The 19,534-nt window shown below is 42.6% G+C and overlaps 1 protein-coding gene across 2 annotated transcripts; it reads left to right on the top strand.

The window, feature by feature from the left end:
- The first annotated feature begins 1,395 nt into the window (after positions 1–1,395).
- On the top strand, positions 1,396–14,690 carry RBM34 (RNA binding motif protein 34). 2 transcript variants are annotated; one of them, XM_059900034.1, is made up of 11 exons: positions 1,396–1,513; positions 1,624–1,798; positions 2,017–2,153; positions 5,037–5,265; positions 6,544–6,603; positions 9,808–9,851; positions 10,928–11,011; positions 11,163–11,226; positions 12,542–12,581; positions 12,813–12,931; positions 14,350–14,690. In XM_059900034.1, the coding sequence occupies exons 1-11, from the start codon at positions 1,461–1,463 to the stop codon at positions 14,626–14,628; spliced, it is 1,284 nt and encodes a 427-aa protein (XP_059756017.1). In that variant the 5' UTR covers positions 1,396–1,460; the 3' UTR covers positions 14,629–14,690. The 2 variants fall into 2 exon arrangements, with proteins under 2 accessions (XP_059756017.1, XP_059756018.1); XM_059900035.1 differs by lacking the exon at positions 6,544–6,603.
- Positions 14,691–19,534: the final 4,844 nt, after the last annotated feature.

The following is a 19,534-nucleotide window of genomic DNA, read 5'->3' as shown; positions in this document are numbered from 1 at the left end:
GGCAGTGTATGAGCACGCAAGGAATGTGATGACTGATGTGATGGTGACATAGAGGAGATGGCAAACCTTAGCATTTAACTGAGATTCATCTGGAAATGGAATGCATAGGCTAGAGTGGAGAAAGGCCAGATTCAATGACATTGCGGTGTTCCAGAGAGGAAGTGATTCTTGGAATAATGGTAGGGAGAGTGAGGAAGGAATCTGATTGGAAGACATGCTGAAAGAAAAATGAGTAGAATGTCTTCATTGGACGGTATAGGATAGATGGAGATGCTAGAGTTGAAAACATGGACAGTTGAGTTTTTCTCATCTTTGTGTGATACACAAGCCAAAATAAGGGACTCAAAACCAGTGCCAAGCAGTTGAATATTGTTTTTCCATCACATTATCTGATGTGGACTGTAAAAAAGATCACATATATTCCCAGTGACTTCTATTAAGCAGCTCTCCAAAATTAGCAAATCTGTTCCCATAGATTCAAAGTCAAGTTTGATTTTACCACTAAAACTACTGATTCAGTGATTTATCTAACGATAATCTAATATTTTTTATTGCTTAAAAGTCAATTTACCATATATTCACTAGGTACGGTGAATGGGGATACAGAGCACAGGCTGAATAAGACAACCATTTACATCTAGAGAGACTGTTGTATCTCTACTGTAAATAGTTGGGAAATTTTCCTAAGTGAGCTGGGCCTTGAAGGATGGGTACAATTTTGCAGGTGAAAATGAGGGGTAAAGAGGGGGGCGACTGTGGGGGAAGGAATAAAAAGAATAAGAAGGAATGACAAAAGGTGAAGGAATAAAGAGGTGGTGGGAAAAAGCGGGCTTTGCGAAGGTAGGCCAAGAAAACAGCATAGTTTCGAGAGCCGAGAGCCCCTTTTCTTGGTAGAATAGAGCGGAGCAGGTTACAGCTGTGGTCTCTATTTGTTTTTAACTTTATTTTGAAATAATGTCAAATTTCAGAAAAGTTGCAAGAGCAGTACAAAGGAGTCCCATGTATCCTTCAACCGGTTCACCAGTTGTTAATACCGTGTGACATACATCCCTGTAACTTCATTTCCGGACAAACCTCCCTCCTTCCTCTTCGACAACTCAGGGGTTTTCCTAAGTGTTTTCCCTTTGCTTGGACTGACACCCCAGTCCCTGCCTGGCTGATTCTTATTCGTACTTAAGGCCTCAACTACCCTCGGAAGACTTACCCCCCAAGACTAGGTCTCAGAGGTACAAACTGGTCCGGAAGCCTGGGCTCGGCTCCTCCGCCCGCCGCCTCCGCCGCCATGCACGCTGTCTCGCCCCGCAAGCCCGCCGTCTCCGCCCCCATGCCCACCGTCTCCGCCCCCCAGGGCGTCCGCCGAGACTCCCGGGGCGGAAGGGGCGTGGCTCCGAGAGCTGAGTGGCCGGGACCCGGAAGTGCGGGCTCACGTGCTGCCGCCCTCTCGGAGGCCTCGGATAAGAATGGCCCTGGAAGAGAAGAGCAAACGGAAGAAAAAGCGGAGTGCGCGGGAGGGGTGAGTGGCGCGTGGCTCGTCTGCCTGGGCCGGAGTATGCATTCGGGAGCTCGGGGCGCGACGGGTGGGGCGTGGCGTCGTGTCGCTGAGTCTCTGATGTCCGTGTCTAGAGAGAACCCGGAGGACGGCGCTTGTGGGAATCTGGCAGGAGACTATGAGGTTGGACAAGTCGCCAGTAGTTTATTCCACGGCAGGCGGCCCTCCAGAGGCAGCACGGGTCGGCTGGCTTCCCTCTTCGGCTCTTTGGAGCCTCAGCTTCAACCCATGTATGTGCCTGTGCCTGAAGTAAGTCACTGCGTTCTACCCCGAATGGCCCATCAGAACAACTTTAGAAGCAAGCTACCTTGCCGGGCATGCTTTCTAAAGTGGGGCAGATAAGGATCAATTTTAAGTAACCTTTCATTATTGGACATACCAGTGAGAGAGAAAAGATGCTACTTTAGAAAGACCACTAAATTATTAAGAAGGATGAGGTCTGAAACATACCTTCAAACTTTTAAAAGGAAACCACCAAAAAAAGGAAACGGGATGAGGAGGAAGAAAGTTCATCCCAAATCCAAAGACCGCTTTTGCAAGAACCTGCGAAAAAAATGAAACTGAAGAAGAAACTTACTGATGCAGACCGAAAGTTGGCAAACAGGTTGGTAAAATTTCTCTCCTAGTTGATGTTAAAGAAATTAGATGGTAAAGAAATTAACATTCTTATACCACTAATGTTCATTTTAATTTTTTTTCTCACTTCATAGTTATAATTTTAAAATTTTTATTATGGAAAGTCACATACATATTGAAAAGTTGAAAAGGATAAGGAACCCCATGTACCCAGCATCAGCAGTTATTAATACTTGGCAAATCTTGTTTCATCTTTACCCTATTCATTTCCCCCTCATTATTTGGAAGCAAACCTAAGACTTAGGTTTCATCTATAAATATTTCAGCATGTATGGAAAAGATGAGTTTGGTTTTCTTAAACTTATTCAGTCAGAGATCAAATTTCCCCCATTAGTTTAATTTTTTTTAAAAAACAGTTTATTTGAATTGAGATCCATATAGCAGTACCATTATAGGTTCCTCGTTAACTTTCCTCAGCCTGTCAGGCCACTGTCTTCATGCCCTTTATCTCTCTTTTCTGTCTTGGCAGGTGATCTTGTTACCTATTCTGAGAATTTTTTTTTTTTTTTGGCTGCACCAGGGAGCTTGCGGGATCTTAGTTCCCTGACCAGGGATTGAACCTGGGCCCCCGACAGTGAAAGCCTGGAATCCTAACCACTGGACAGCCAGGGAATTCCCCTGAGAGTTATTTTTTTTAATTGCTAACAGTTGTGAGCTACTACTTCTGGTTCTCTTACTGCCTGTAACTATGCACATCTTTAATTTCTTCCCCTTTCAGAGAAGGGTGTCTTCCTCCTCGTCCAAGATTAATTCAGTCACCTGTGCTGTTTATATGTACCACATACCTCTTCTGCCTCCTTAGGGTTTATGTCATCAGATAGATAGATAGATAGATAGATCCTTTTTTTTTTCTTTCCTGTATCTTTGATCTGTCCTCTCAAGATTCTCATCTTCAGAAAAGAAATCCAGCAAAACCCCATCTGCAGTCATGTGTCCCTGTTTGCTCCATCCCCTCAAACCTTCCCTTCATCATCAAGCTTTTAGAAAAAGATGTCTATACTTGCGCTCTCTTCCTTTTCTTGATCTGTTTTCTCTTCCACGAACTTGCACTCTGGTTGTTTGTTTGTTGTGTTTGTTTTTATGTGATATGACCATACTTCTGAAACAGTGCTCAGGGAAGCCATCCTGACCTAGGTGCCATATTTAGTAGGCAGTACAGCCTTTGTCTGAGTCCTCGCTTTTACATGTCACATGGTTGCTTTTCTTCTCGAAGCTGTTGGATTCTTTGATAGCAGTCTCTTCTCATTCTCCTCTTGTCTTTCTGCTCCTTCTCAGTGGTTTTGTGGGCACTTTCCTTCTGACTGTTCCTTAAATGTTGATTTCCCTCGGGATTCTGTTCTTGGTCATCTTCTCATGACCTTTTTCACAACCTTCATTCTGGGCAGTCTCCCAGTCCTCGTGGCTCCACCATTCTCATTTCTCCTTCTTGATCTATAAACCTGTATATCTGTTTGTCTACTGGCATCTCTAGCTCTGTGTTCATATACACCTCAAGTTCAGGATGCTTCAGACCGAGCTCATTATCCTCATCAAACCTGTTCCTCTGCATGAGTGGTACCATCAGCCTTCCTGTTGCCTGAGCCTGTGACTTGGGAGTCATCTTAGACTCTTTCTTTTCCCTGCATATCTAATCACTTGCCAAGTCCTAATGATGCTGTCTTTTAATCTGCTTCCCCTTTCCACCCTCTCCCTTGCTCTGGTGGGTCTGTTGTCTTCTGAGATGCCTGCAGTTGTAACTGTCTCCTTACTGGTCTCCCTTATCCAGCCTTGTCCCTTTCATAATTGTCTTCTGCTCTGCTGCCCAAATGATCTCTTTTAGGCACTTTCAGAGTCTTCAGGGGCTCCCCATCCTCTGTGGGATAAAAATCTAAGCACTTTTGCATAACAGGCATGGTCCTTGACATACTGTCTCATTTCCTTTCACTCCTACTAGGTACTTTATATACCATAGTGAACAAAAAACTAGACATTGACCCTCTCCTTACTGGAGCTTGTGGTCTAGCGGAGGGATGAAACGGTCAACATTTACTGAGGACTGACTATGTGCTATACACTGCCTTTCCTCCTCTGAGAGCCTTTCTTGTTTCTTTTATGTTTCTACACCATGTATTATACATGTTACCATTTTATGGTGAACCTTGCCTATCGCTCCAGAGACTGGACTACTGCAAGGCCTCTAAAAGTCTCTTTTATCTTTGTATCCCCAGAGGCTAGAACTGAGTAGTAAATATTTATTGAATGAATGAATGAATGAGTTTTATGACTCCTACTACCCATTCTCTCCCCTCACTCCTAAGTTCCTGTTCATTTCTCTTTTTGGACTGGTGCACTTACCCAAGTGCACCAGTACTTTACAATATTGGCGGAATTTACTTTTGACAAGCAGTCCTATAAATATTGCAGTAGGAAATCTGATTTCTCCTCTTTGCCAGATTGCTTTTACAAAGTTAAGTACTTTGCTGGTATAGTAATCTTCATAGACCCCCTGGGAGTGCTGCAGTAACCCTAGAATTCTAGAGTAGAGAATAGAATTTGGCATTGGTAGAGTGTAAACTAAATCCCCAAGAGCTTTAAGTGAGCCAACTTCTGTTTAAATGAACTTTTGTTGCTCTGCTTATTACCTGGCAGTTTTAACCTATCTTCAGAAACTGACCTTAACTTTTTCTAACTCTTGAGTTTCCTAAAGATACCAGTCACTTTTTGATAATGCTGTTTAAATGTAGATGTATTTGTGAATGGTAAGTTGATATGTAGGAAGGCCAGAAGTAGATGGGAAGTGTTTCTAATCAATGTGCTTTGTCAAATACTAGACCTGACTTCCATGACTTTTTTTTTTTTTTAACTTAAAAAGAGAAAATGCTTTAGCAAGTGCTGATTTAGAAGAAGAAATTCACCAGAAACAAGGGAAGAAAAGGAAAAATTCTCAATCTGGTGTTAAAATTGCCGATAAAGAAGTACTTGATGATGTAGATCAGACAGTTGTAAATCAAAGAAAGAAAATTCAAACCAACCAAGAAGAGAGATTAAAGAATGAGAGAACTGTGTTTGTTGGGAATTTGCCTGTCACCTGTAATAAGAAGGTGAGTGTGTAGTCTGTATACTGTTAACATGCAGAGAAATTAGTAATTCATGATTTTGTTTACTGTCACTTTATTAAATAAGTCATTAATATATAACTTCATTATAAATGACTACATATATCATTCTGTAGATTGATTCCAGTATCCCCCTGCTCCTTTCCATTGCCGAAGTCACTGCCCTAATTCAGGCTTTTGCAAATCTTGTCTGAACTACTGCAGTGGTCTCCTATCTGGTTTTTTCCTCCAGCTCTGTCGTCTCTTACATGCCACTAGAACGGAAGCGCCATACGTGCAGGGATGTTTACCTCTTTTCTTCACTGCTCTATCCCTAGCACTTGAAACAGTGCCTGGTGGGTAGTAGAGGCTTGTTGAATATTTGTCATGTAAATGAATGCATACATCCTAAGTTTCTTCCGTTATGTGGGGTTCACTAAACCAAGACGTGCCCTTTACTTTCTGTGTGTTTACGTGATAGTCACCCTGGTGGCAATCCCTTCGGTCAAAATCCTGCTTATCTTTTGAAGAACAATTTCAATTCCACTTTCTTAAAAACAAAACAGTACTAGAAAGTTACTTCCTGGTTTTTCCCTTTCCCCCTTGCCCTTTTGTCCCCTAGCATTTGATGTGTGATTATTTTGTAGAACATAACCCATTTTACTTTCTAGCATAGTTTTGGTTACTTATCTTCCTCAAGGGAAGGGAGTGTTTGTGGTGCTTTACACATTTAATAAGTTATTTTTGGATTAAAATTGCTTATAGAAATTATTGTGCAAGCTGTAAAACATATACATTCTTCACATCCTGAGCCAGTCATAAGAATAATGTATAAAATTCATCCTAAGACTTTTCTTCAATCTGATGGTCTTAATTCCAGACAGTTGGGGAATTTCCCATGGTGACATAAGGATCCTTAAAATCCATTTCTGGTTTAAATAAGCCAGTGTGAAAAGATGAGAGAATTTATGGAATATATAATCTTAGTTTACCTGTAGTAAAGATTATAAAAGATTGAAAGAAAAAATGTTGTGTACCTTATAGATACTAACATGAACTTGAATTGTGTTTTCTTTTTATATAAGTTTCAGTAAAAGTTTTTTGTCTTCTAACTGAATAGTTACCTAGTTTTCCTGAAATAGTCTGAAAACATGGCAGGAAAAGATTATCAGACCGTTTTACTTAATTCCTTTTTGTGGTATTTATTTGATGTTCTGAAAGTGGACTGAAATATATATATATATATGTGTGTGTATATATATATATATGTTTTTTTTATTTTAGAAGCTGAAGTCATTTTTTAAAGAGTACGGACAGATAGAATCTGTACGATTTCGTTCTCTGGTATGTGTTCTGCCCCCTTAAAATTGCATAATCTTAAAATGTTTTGCATTTAAATCCGACTTATTCATGTGTTGGTTTTAGTGAGATGGAGGAGCCCTTGACTTTAACCTTTAGAATCAACAGGCTCAAATCTAGCCCCAAAGAAGAATCACACTTAGTATCGATTGCTGACTCTTGGACTTTGTTAGCTAATTTAATGAGTTCAAACAGTAAAATGCTGTCCTTACTAAGTGTACTTTGGAGGGTGGATGGGTGACTTTTGTTTGTGTGTCAATTGAGTAGGTGGAAACGTTCACACCTGTTGAGTAGCATTTCTGGAATCATAGGTGTTCATATGAGGGGTTTGCATGACGCTGCAGAGCAGTACTTACGCTCTGACATAGAAAGATAAAGTATGTTTTAATCAATTTAATGTTAAAACTTTATGGAAATAAATGGTATCTGATTTCACCAACTGAGCACTCTGTAGACCAGTTATAGCCATGTTCCTTGGCGCATGAATAAGCATCATTCATATGTGTTTTAATGTAATTAATATGTATGAATATAGTATAGGAGATGTTTGTTCCTTGTTTCCAACTGCTCTTTCTCAACGTGATTGTCTAAAATGGGGTTTCTCAACCTTGATACTGTTGACATTTGGTGCTGGTTAGTTCTTAGCTGTTGGGGGCTGCCCTGTGCGATGTAGGGTCCCCAGCCTCCGCCTGCTAGGTGCTGGTAGCCTCCTCCCCACCCCAGCTGTAACAGCCAGATATATTCCCAGACGTTGCTACGTGTCCCCAGCGGGCAAAACCGCCCACTTCTCTGAAAGTAGACATTTCCCAAGGTTTTGGTGCAGTCTCCATAATTCCTATCATGGTGTTTGTTCCTCACGCTTATCACGTGTGTATTTTGTGTGCCCTTCTGAGTCCCGTTTCCTCATACCAGATCCTTGCCTGACACATCCACTTGGGTGTCCTGCCCATTTTCAGCACGTCTGTGCTTTACCTCCGTCAGTCCCGCACCCCAGCCTATGCCACCTGCTGATTTTCTGTGATGTTTAGTGCCTGTTTTTCAGCTGTGGTTTCTTCCCAAGAGGAGTCATTCCTTTCTTTTTCCATCGTCCCACCTGAGTGTTCACTAGCTCTTGCAGAAGGGTTGCAGAGGCCTTTTACGGGTCCTGCTTTCGATCCGCCTCAGGTGCATCCATCGCACCACCGTCAGCTTAGTCTTCCTAAAGCACTTCCTCCTGACCTCCTGCCCAGAATTCCTCCCCTCCACCTCCCCTCCCATGAATATTATACACACCGCCACCCCTGCCTTGGCCTGAAGTTCCCTCTGGGGGGCCTGCCCTGATTCTTCCCTGTCCCTGGATTATCGGTATGTCAGGTGACCCTGCTGTGCGCCCTCCAGCACCTCGTACTTCACTGTAGTCCTTACGACACCGCGCTCTCACTGTTAACGCTGCTCCTGTCCCACCAGACTGTGGGCTGTGACTACAAACACCCTGTCTGCGTGGCTCCTCCTTGGGTCACTAGCACCTGCGCCTGGTGCACATCAAATATGTATGGCGTTCCCTAGACGCTTTTCGTTTTTCTCGCTGTCGGTGTCCTTGGTTCTTTACCTGACAGCCTGCACAGAGTGGCCCTGGGGCCCTGCGTTCTTCTACGTGGGACTGTCCTGCAACCCGGGAGCTGCCCTCATTGCCGATCACATGCTTACGCTTTCCCACCCTTGTCCTTTTGCTCAGTTCATTTGTTTTTTTTTTTAATTGACGTCAGATTGGTATATAACATTATGTTAGTTTCAGGTGTTCAACATAACAGTTCAGTCTTTGTTTACCATGCAGTTGACCCCCTTCACCCATTTCACCCACTTTCAACCCCCTTCTCCTCTGGTAACCACCAGTCTGTTCTCCGTATCTCTGAGTTTTGTTTTGTTTGTTTCTTTTTGGCTGCGCCGCTTGCGGGGTCTTAGTTCCCCGACCAGGGATCGAACCCAGGCGCTCGGCGGTGAGAGCTCGGAGTCCTAACCACTGGACCGCCAGGGAATTCCCTGTTGTGTTTTTTTTGATTGCACATATAAGTGACATCATACAGCATCTGTCGTTGACTTACTTCACTTAGCATAATACCCTCAGCATCTATCCATGTTGTCGCAAATGGCAAGATTTCCTTCTTTCTTATGGCTGAGTAGTATTTCACTGTATATACTTTTTGTACTTCATTGCCTTATATTTATTAATTCGTATCTTTAATAACAGAACACAGGTCCTTGAGAGCTCCTAGAAGGCATCCAATAGATGTGTTTTGATGACCAGCATTCCCATGTCAGTTACTCACGTGGGCATTTCTCATGTGTCGTACTGTTTTCCTGTCTATATTTTGAGAGTTTGACCGTATGTTAGTTTGAGCAGGACAGACTGAGAAGAAATAGTTCAAGTTTCTTAGTTTTACTATATAAACTATTGAATGACTAAAAGAAAAAAGTCTTCCAGAGGAGATTTATAGTAACTGCCCTAAATGGGGTTGGCATTTATAGACACCCCTGGACTTGTGAACTTGCAGTCTGTATCCTTTTACCTTTGTGTTCTCTGTACCTGGTGGTATTTGCCACACATTGCTGACAGTCACAGTTGCTGACTTGAATTTCCACCTCTCTGTAAAGTTTTCCCTACCTGCCCCCTTCACTCTTAGGTATGACCCTTATATGACTGACAGTAACGTGACTCTGAATATAAAGGAGATTCCCTTATTTGTCCAATTACAGATACTGAAGTAGTATCTTCTTATATTATTTATCAACTTAGTTAGACATATTTAAAATCATATAGCATACACAATATTAATTTAGAAGTGTCCCTTTTTTCCATGCTGATTTTATAAAACAGTTTTCCTTAACACTCTTCATGTGTGTCTTCAACATCATTGTGCGCTTACGACCAGAGACCCCTTCAAGTCATTTGTAACTTCCGCCTGGTTTGAGAGTCACTGCCTGTGAAATCTGAATGTGGCACTATCATTGGAAATGTTTGTCCTCAGCCACCAGGTCCTGTTCATACAACATTAGGACAGTTGTTTCTGATTCAGTGTTTCCTTAGAATGTTTTTAATCACATCATATCAGACTTAGATATTTAGAATTCAATTAATTAAAATATAGTTATTTTGAAATAATATTTCAAACAATGATTTTTCTTTAATCCTTTTTTTTTTCCTCTTAAAAGATTCCAGCGGAGGGAATTTTGTCCAAAAAGTTGGCAGCAATAAAGTAAGTTTATAATTAGAGAAAGGGAGTAGTCATAAATTCTCTTCCATTTTGGTTAAAATTGAGATCATTTCTTAACCTCATAGATGTTTATATTTGGATAAAACATCATGTTTTATTGTTTTCTTATGTCTGTAATAACATATAAATTTGTCAGATGTTCGTCTTCAAGCCTCAACGTAAATTGTAGAGTCAAGGATAAGAATTGCAAAATAACTTAAAATGTGCCATGAGATATGAGAAATTTCAAGGACGTTTAATCAGGCATAGTGTTTGAAGAGAATAAGAAAGTTTTGCACCTAAAAATTCTATTGTAAATCATAAGTATCATATTTCATCAATTCTAAGGCGACATTTCCCATACCTTAACATTTTAAAAATCAAAATGCATCTTAAAATCAGAGGTGCCTCATGGTTGCTATGGCTGGCCAGGTTTTTCCGGGGAAATTATATAGGTCACACTATAAGATGGAGAGATAAATGGGGAAACCTACAGATTAAACAGGAGCCAGACGTTTCAAGTTGAAAACTGGACAAGACCAAAGTATGTCTAGGAGTAGACACTTGGGTGATAAAACCACATAGACACGCAGGGAAGTGGTTCCTATAATTCCCTAAGCTGTACATGTCTGTGTAGTTTTTATTTTACAGTAAAAAGGAAAAAGAGCGTTGTCTTTCCCATCTGTGTGTGCCTTAGATACAGAGCTGCAGCTAAGGTGATGTTGGGTTGGCCAAAAGGTTCATTCGAGTTTTCCCGTAAGGTGTCACTTGAACGAACTGTTTGGCCTGCCCAGTAGTTGTAGCGTGGTGGGTTGCCCGGGGGCGCCTGCTGGTCTCTCTCAGTGATGACTGGTAAGGAGGCCTGGGCCATGTGTATCAGCCCATATCTGTGTAAGTTGTGTGTTATTTTTTTGAGTTATTACTAAATATTTATTAAAAGAGATGAAACTCCCCCCAGAAATTATTGTTATATGTGTTGAGAGTGGAAAACAAGCTATATTTATTTCAGTGACTTTGAGATGAACAAATTTTACATTGTCTTTTTTTTCTTCTTTTCTTTTTTTTTTTTTTTGGTCTAGACGTAAAATTCATCCTGATCAGAAAAATATTAACGCTTATGTTGTGTTTAAGGACGAGAGTGCTGCTACAAAAGCACTGGAAAGGTAATTTCACCTCTTTGAGGTTTGGACAGAATTATTGTAATTTAAGTGTGTATGAGTCCATGCTTTTATTCTTTGGTTTCACTTCAGAGCAAATATCCCAGGAACTCAGCACTTGCTTTTAACAACAATTTTCCCTTCGTATTTATACCAGAAATGGGGCCCAAATTGCAGATGGATTTCGTGTTAGAGTGGATCTTGCATCTGAGACCTCATCTGTGAGTAGTTCCTCTGAGCTTGTGCTGGGAGAGCAGTGGGGTCAGCAGGGAGCATGCGGGAAGCACAGAGGAGACAGCCTTTGCCCTCTGTGGTCTCAGCTAATGCCCTCTAAGTCAGCATCGGCTTCAAGAAAGTGGTTCCCACCCCTACGTTAGATCTGGTAGTCCTAGAGAGGCCAGAAGTTACGATAGAGGGCATCGGGGCCAGCACCTGAATTTACAGACTGAGGTCTAAAGTTAAATCAGTCATTAAACAGTTTTTGAGTCCGTCCTCTGTGTCAGGCATTCGGTGCTGAGATACAGTCTCAGTTCTCTAGGAGTTCACAGGATAAAGGTAAAGAAGAGCAGACGGTTTTATGATAAATACTGTAGTAAACGCACAGGATGCTTTGTCAGCTCAGGAATGGAGCACTTGATTTGGGGGGTTGCCAGCAAGAAGGGGCCAAGGAGGGTCTCCAGGAGAACAGGTGTTCTGTCAGTCTTGCAAGATAAGTCTGTTATCCAGGCAGAAACATGTTGAACAGTGTGAATGGTGGGGGCCAAAACCTAATTTGCGGAGGGAGTGGCGAGAGCCTGATGTGGTTACTAGTGGCTGGAGCGTGAGGAGGGGCAGGGTAAGAGTAGCTGTTGGAGAAGTAGGTGGAGGCCAGTCTTGAAGACCCTGGCCTGCCATGGGGAGGAGTCTGGGTTTTGTCCAAAGCTGTTCCTCAAGGTCTCTCGAAACGGATGAAGCGTGAGTTGCAAGAACTCACCGCAGAAACAGAGTGCGTTACTGTCGGTGTCAGGGTGACTCGTTGAGAAATGACAGAGGCCTGGCTGACAGCCCTGGCTTTGATTGTGGACCTGGCACGGGGTCCGCAAACTGGCCTGAGGGCCCAATCTGTTTGCGGCCCGTTTCTGTTAATAAAGCGTCACTGTCACCCAATGACACCCACTAGTTATGTGTTATTTTGCTGAAACAGTAGAGGCAAGTAGGTACAGCAGAAACCACGTGGCCCACAAAGCCTAAAATATTTGCTTTCTGGCCCTTTCCAGAAAAAGTTTGCCCACCCCTGGTAGAGCAGGCCTTCCTTGAGCACTGCCGTGGGTCAGTGCCAGCTGCGAACAGAAGCACTTCCTGCTCCGGGGCTCGCTCACACTCCAGCGGGGAAGGCGGGGAAGGCGGAAGAAATGGCATCAAACAGGGGCCGGGAGGGCGGGGAAATCAGGAGATGGAGCCCCGTTGGATGTGCGGGGTGAGGGCAAGGGTGGACTTTAGGGTGACTTACGCTTTCTGCTCCATGGGTGATTTTTATTAACCCTCTTTGTGTTTCAGAGGGACAAGAGATCTGTATTTGTGGGGAATCTCCCATACAGTAAGTTTGTTTAAACAAATGAAGTACCTGTTTATCACTGAAGTAATGCAAATAACATCTGAGTTGGTAACATAATGTTTCCCTTTAAGACTACCTTTAAGAAGTGCGGGGTGTAACTTGACTAATTACCTTGAGGCTATGCTTACCCTTGGTATATTAGGAAACATCGCCAGCTTCCTAAGGTGATTCCAAGTCCTCACTTCCACTGGGGTTGAATCTGTCTTTATTTAGAAGCTGAAGAATCTGCAGTTGAGAAGCACTTTCTGGACTGTGGGAACACTGTGGCTGTAAGGGTTGTGCGGGATCCGGTTACAGGAGCCAGCAGAGGCTTCGGCTACGTGCTCTTTGAGGTAGGGAGGCTGATGTATAGTCACTGTCCGTGAAGTGTGCCCGGAGAGGCTGTCACCGCTGTCCCGTCCTTCAGACGTAACTGTCACCCTCAAAATTCCACCTTAAGAAAACTACATTCATAACCCGCCACAGTATAGCAGACTCCTGTTCCTATAATTGCATCCAACCAAGAGATGTTCTAGTTATTTCTCCACATTAATGTTATTAAATAATGTTTTAGATACTGGATAGTAAAGGTATTAAATCTCTGAATCTCCACCTTCTGTAAAATGGAGAGAAGAACTGATCGTTCACTCAGGTAGAAGAGAATGTTAGTCTGTACAAAATTGGTTATATTTAGTTCACTAAATATTAGCCAGTGTCTCATGCCTAAAATTATTAGAATACACATGTGGCCCTACGGCCCTTATGTTTTCTTCCCTTCACAACAGCCCATCCGTGTACTTCCTTTCAGTTTTTACCTGCGCCGCCTTTTTTATGGTCAAGCTTAATATTTGTGAACATAAGATTCTGCAATCTGCTTTATGTTGTTTTCTGTCGTGTAAGTATGTTCCACTGAGCGTGTATACTGTCTTTTCCCTAGTGTGTCCCAAATGTTGCATGTTTGCAGTGTTCTCTCTTTTTCTCTAGTAATGAGATCAGAGTGGTTATGTTTTTTCCTTCAAATGTTTGCCTCCAGTTTTGGATTACTTCTTTAGGAAAGCTCCCCAATGGGTTACCACTAACCAGGTCAAGACGTCTGACCATCTTTAAGGCTCTTAGTATGTATGACCAGACGGCTTTGAAGAAATGTCACAGCCTGCCATCATGACTGTGATGTAGTTATCTCACTGTTTCTCTGCTCTGTCTTCTGACTATTGATAAGTTTGTAAAGTCCTTTAACAGACATGTCATGAATATTCAGGGTGGTTAGCATTTAGTGGCTCTCTATTAGAATAAAAGAATAATAGAATTTTGGACCTAAAGGGAACCCTACAAGGCATGTAGTCCAACATCTCAAGGACTGTAATAGAGAGTTCTCTGCTCTCAAATCAACTAATACAGCAGGGCTTTTTCAGGAAGAGCCTTGTGAAGAGGAGGTTTATTGGTTTAAAAGACACTATAGGACTGACCTCGTTAATTGAAACTTCATTTTACATTGAGAAAAATGAAGCCTCTTGGATTGTGACTTATCTGATTATTTGACAGGGCAGCTTGAGCGCTTCCTGGGGAGAAACTCATGAGAGGGAGCATGATTAAAACTAGAAGAACAGCTGCTTGTAGTTCAATATTTCGGATTGGACTTCGTGGCTGTGGAAATGAGAGGGGTTTCTACATGCAAGCTTGAAAGTTGTTCTAATCCAGAAAAGTCACCATTTTACTCGTTTCTTTGCATGTGAGTTTCTGGTGAAAATTTAATATTTTGATTTTATTGCAGAATACAGATGATGTTCATCTTGCTCTGAAATTAAATAACTCTGAACTGATGGGAAGAAAACTCAGAGTCATGCGTTGTGTCCATAAAGAAAAATTAAAACAAAATTCAAATCCTAGTTTGAAGAATGTCAGTAAACCTAAGCAGGGACTTAATTTTACTTCAAAAAATGCACAACATTCTAAAAGTTTGTTTATCGGAGAAAAAGCTGTTGTCATGAAGAAGAAAAAGAAAGGACAGAAGAAAAGTGGACGAACTAAGAAACAGAAAAAACAGAAGTAGCTATCCGAAGCCTTTTTTTTGTTTTCCCCACTGACTACTGGTAATAAAATGTGGTAAATCCATGTATTGAATTTCAGGATTTTTTTACATATTGTGAAACATGGACACTTTTTCAGTTATTCACATTGTAATAGTACCTTTGAATCATTTGTTTTAAGGTGTAGGCAGATCACTCACCATGTTAATACTGCTGATGGTATGAGAGATGATTTTAGATGTAGGGTGAACATTTAGAATTTTAGTGGTTATGTATTATTTTACCATATGTTGGAAATACATAATTAACACTTCAGAGAGTTATTTTAAGAATTACTTGGGATGAGACTAAATTTAAAAGTGAGTAAATTTAAAGAAAAATGAAGTAACCTTAATACTGATTGTATCTAGACAAAGTATCTAAATAAAGTGGGAATACTGATTGATCTAAGGTCAAATCATAATCCCTAAGAAGTAAGGTTTTGAGGTCTGGTATATAATAGCCACTCATTTTTCTTCCTTCCTCTTGCACTTAAGATAAGTGGAGTTCTGGGTTTTAATTTTATTTCATCAACCTAATAACTACCCAACAGGGATTTTGTATAAAATGTTGCTCTGATTTCTTATTCTTAATTGGTGATTAGACTGGTTATTAAAGTTCTTGGTAAATTGGCTATAAAGCAGATTTTTACTTCTATTTTTTTTTTTTTTTAATTTATTTAATTTATTTTATTTTTGGCTGCATTGGGTCTTCGTTACTGCATGCGGGCTTTCTCTAGTTGCGGTGAGCGGGGGCTACTCTTCGTTGCAGTGTGCAGGCTTCTCATTGTGGTGGCTTCTCTTGTTGCGGAGCGTGGGTTCTGGAGCGCAGGCTCAGTAGTTGTGGCGCACGGGCTTAGTTGCTCCGTGGCATGTGGGATCTTCCCGGACCAGGGCTCGAACCCGTGTCCCCTGCATTGGCAGGCAGATTCTCAACCACTGCGCCACCAGGGAAGCCCTTTACTTCTATTTTTTAATTTGAAAAATATTCTCCCAGGAAAACTTGTGATTCTTTTTTTTTTAATATAAATTTATTTATTTTTATTTATTTATTATTTTTGGCTGCGTTGGGTCTTCATTGCTGTGCATGGGCTTTCCCTAGTTGCGGCGAGCAGGGGCTACTCTTGTGGTGCGCGGGCTTCTCGTTGCGGTGGCTTCTCTTGTTGCGGAGCACGGGCTCTAGGCGTGCGGGCTTCAGTAGTTGTGGCTCGCAGGCTCTACAGCGCAGGCTCAGTAGTTATGGCACACGGGCTTCAGTAGTTGTGGCTCGTGGGCTCTAGAGCGCAGGCTCAGTAGTTATGGCACACGGGCTTCAGTAATTGTGGCTCGCGGGCTGTAGAGCGCAGGCTCAGTAGTTGTGGCACACGGGCTTAGTTGCTCCGCAGCATGTGGGATCTTCCCGGACCAGGGCTCGAACCCATGTCCCCTGAATTGGCAGGCAGATTCTTAACCACTAGGCCACCAGGGAAGCCAAAACTTGTGATTCTTAACGTCACTCAGTAGAATGAAACAATATTTTTAAAAAATCGTGTTTAAAGGAAACATTTGCTGAAAAAGTATGGTAATGAAGTCACCAAGTGTAAAGTTCAACAAAGGGAAGGAATACCACTGCATTTCCTTGGGACTTAACCTCGTGGTATATAGCTGGTGCCCCCTCCCACAAACCTTGCCGAGCTGGGCCTGTATCCAGGAGGGAGGAGTGGTGGTAAACCAGGGGCCTGATCTGAGGTAGGCAGATCTGTGATACACGCATCTTATTACTTAAGAGAACTGGGGGATACTGAGTTATTGGTGATTATTTTGAAAATCCTGTCTTTTGGGCGTAGCACAGGGAAAACCTACTGGATCTTTAAAATGTAGCTCTGTGGAAAGCAGAAAGAGCTCCATTTTCCTGTATCCAAGGACTGGATATTTTATGCTTAGTATCTTCTATGGTGCTTAGAATCTTGTTTTTCATTAAGTAGGGTTCAGTAAATACTTGTCACTTGATAGCTCTTGAACGTTTTTGCATATATTTCCAGTTAAATTTATATAAAGATGCTTTATCTGTAGACTACATAGACTATCTCTATAGACTATAATTTCACTGTATTTTCTTTATAATGTATATATTCTTTATATGCTTTTTAGTGTATATAAATAGATATAATTTTAGTGTCCTTAACATAGAGTGTTGGTCTTTAGGTTTTCATGTAAAGAGCCCTGGAGTGGGGTGTAAGGACATCTGATTCTTGACCCATCTCTCTGGCTGTTCATGCATGACCTTGGACAAGCCTCTCAACCTCTTTATCTAAATATCCTGATTGGTGAAATAAGGGGCTTGCACTAGATCAGTGGTTTCCCTCTTTTTTGACTGTGATCTGCAGTAGCTTTAATTTTACACTGTGATCAGTACAAACATTGGTATATTTAACTGCCACACAAGTTTCACAAGACAGTACCGGTCCTTACTACATGTGTTGCCATCTGATATTTTTTATCCTATTTTATTTAAAACACTGGTGATGGTCCACTAAGGTCATTCCACAACCCATTAATGATTCCACTCACAAGCAACATGCCTCAGGGATTTCCAGGCTGTTTCTGTTTCAGGATTCTATGCTTATAGGTATTTTACAAATGTAAAAAAAAAAAGTATTAAAAACTGTAGGGTGGTTGAGAGATTCAAAGGCACGGGTGTTGCACTAACTGTGCTTTGTATAAACGTGTTGCCTGGTTTATTGGACTCATAGCAGTGACCTCACATCTACATGGCATTTACTCTGTACAACACAGGGATACAGAAGAACAGCATGTTCTTTGTTCAGAGTCATAATTTAATGGACACAGTCTCAAATTTCCAAGAGGCCTCATGTCATCTGTGTGGCCTTGTGAGGGTCTGTCCCAACACCCCTGAGGCTCAGGACATACCTGTATCAGTTGAGGTGCACTTTTTTGGGATAGGAAGAATCTGTATGTGTGCAGGATATAAAGAAAAGCTTTTTTTTCCTGTTGTGTGCAATCCTCTGATATCAATCATTTGCTTTGCTTTGGTGCATATGCCTCTTCGCACCCCACCGCAGTCCTGGCAATGCACATGTACCTTTGATCTAATTTCCAGTCTTTTATAGGGTCTCAGGTCCAGGCAGAAGGGCTTTCCTAGGCTTTTGGACTAGGTTAGGAGCTCCAGCTACATGTTTCCATAAGTACCCTTGCAATAACTTCTGACACCAACTACCCCAGAGTTGAGCCAAACTAAATAGGTTAAGTGGACAGTCCCCTACAAGACTGCCCTCATGCACCAGTCACACATGTGGGGGAGGGGTGGTGTCTCCAGGCCACTCTTCTGACCAGCCAGCTACTAATTTGGAGGTTCCTACTACCCTCTCAGGTTCAATAACTCACTGTAAGGACTCAGAACTCAAGAACATGCTATACTTACGATTACAGTTTTATTATAGCAAAAGGATATAAATCCAAACCAGCCAGGGGGCTTCCCGGGTGGCGCAGTGGTTAAGAATCCGCCTGCCAATGCAGGGGACACGGTTTGAGCCCTGGTCCGGGAAGATCCCACGTGCTGCGGAGCAACTAAGCCTGTGCGCCACAACTACTGAGCCTGCCGTGCCACAGCTACTGAGCCTGCACTCTAGAGCCCCCAAGCCACAACTACTGAAGCCCGCACGCCTAGAGCCCGTGCTCCCCAACAAGAGAAGCCACCGCAGTGAGAAGCCCACACACCGCAACTAGAGAAAGCCTGCACACACCAACGAAGACCCAACACAGCCAAAAATAAAAACAAAAAAACAAACAACCCAGCCAGGGACTTCCTTGGCGGTCCAGTGTTTAGGACTCAGTGCGTTCACTGCCGAGGGCCTGGGTTCCATCCCTGATCGGGGAACTGAGATCCTACAAGTCCCGTGGGGCAAAAAACAAAAAACAACCAGCCAAAGGGAAAGACGAGGGGCACAGGGAGGGGTCTGGGAGAGTCCCAAATTCAAAGCTTCTGTTCCCTCCCTGTGGAGACCGAAACTTCCCCCTCCTAGCGCACGGCACACTGATGTGTAACTACACAGAGCAGTGCCAACCTGGGAAGCTTACATGCTTCTGTGTTCAGAGCTTTTATTTGGGCTTCACTGTGTAGGTCATGAAGTCGAACTCCCTGAAGTCGATCTCCAGCCTCCTTTCCCTCTTATCCCAAGAAATAGGGCTGATAGAACCTGGATCAAGTCCCAACCCTCTAATCACAACCCTGGTTCTTCAGGTCTGGCCAGACCCCATCATGAACCATCTCCTTAGCCTAAACTGTCAGGATCCACTATGAATAACACATGCCTATCACTCCAAGGTTTTAAGAGGATCCCGCCTCTGCCTCTTTAAACTACATACATAATGTTTTCAGTGGCTATGACAACTTGACAACTCAACGTTTTCTATTTTTTTCCTTCAATCTCTTAACCGTTACACTTTTCCAGGAATCGCTCCATTTAATTTTCTTCCACTCCTGAGGCTATACTGTAACATCATTTTGAAATCGTATCATTTTGAAATCGTATCACTACATTATGGTCCTTGGGGCACAATGGATTGTGACTGAACTTGAAAAGCAAATTCAATTAAAATCAAGAGTCACGGGTTACCTGCATTCTATAAAAAGATGAAGCATTTGTGGTCAGCGACCTTCCTTCTTTGACACGGGGAGGTCAGCTACACACGCTTTGGAGTGTGCGCACGACCGCCACGTGCCGCCCTGGTTACATCACGCTCAGTGGCTCTTAAGGGAGTGCGCGGCCTCCCGCAAAATCCCGACTCCTACGCGAACAGCGGCAGCGACGGCGGCGGCGGCGCCCAAGCCCCTGCGCAGGCGCAGAAGCAGCGCGGGAGTCTCCGCTCAGGCACTGCTGCGGACATCCCC

This window comes from Balaenoptera ricei, chromosome 16 (assembly GCF_028023285.1).
Source record: "Balaenoptera ricei isolate mBalRic1 chromosome 16, mBalRic1.hap2, whole genome shotgun sequence".
In the NCBI taxonomy this organism is placed as follows: Eukaryota; Metazoa; Chordata; class Mammalia; order Artiodactyla; family Balaenopteridae; genus Balaenoptera; species Balaenoptera ricei.
This window is presented reverse-complemented; position numbering and strand designations above follow the sequence as displayed.

What these genes read in the sequence shown, in the direction of transcription:
- RBM34 (XM_059900034.1), top strand. Translation starts at nt 1,461, where the DNA reads ATGGCCCTGGAAGAGAAGAGCAAACGGAAGAAAAAGCGGAGTGCGCGG. An exon ending in AAGCGGAGTGCGCGGGAGGG is followed by an intron (nt 1,514 to 1,623) that starts GTGAGTGGCGCG and finishes GTCCGTGTCTAG; the next exon opens with AGAGAACCCGGAGGACGGCG. An exon ending in GCTACAAAAGCACTGGAAAG is followed by an intron (nt 11,012 to 11,162) that starts GTAATTTCACCT and finishes TATTTATACCAG; the next exon opens with AAATGGGGCCCAAATTGCAG.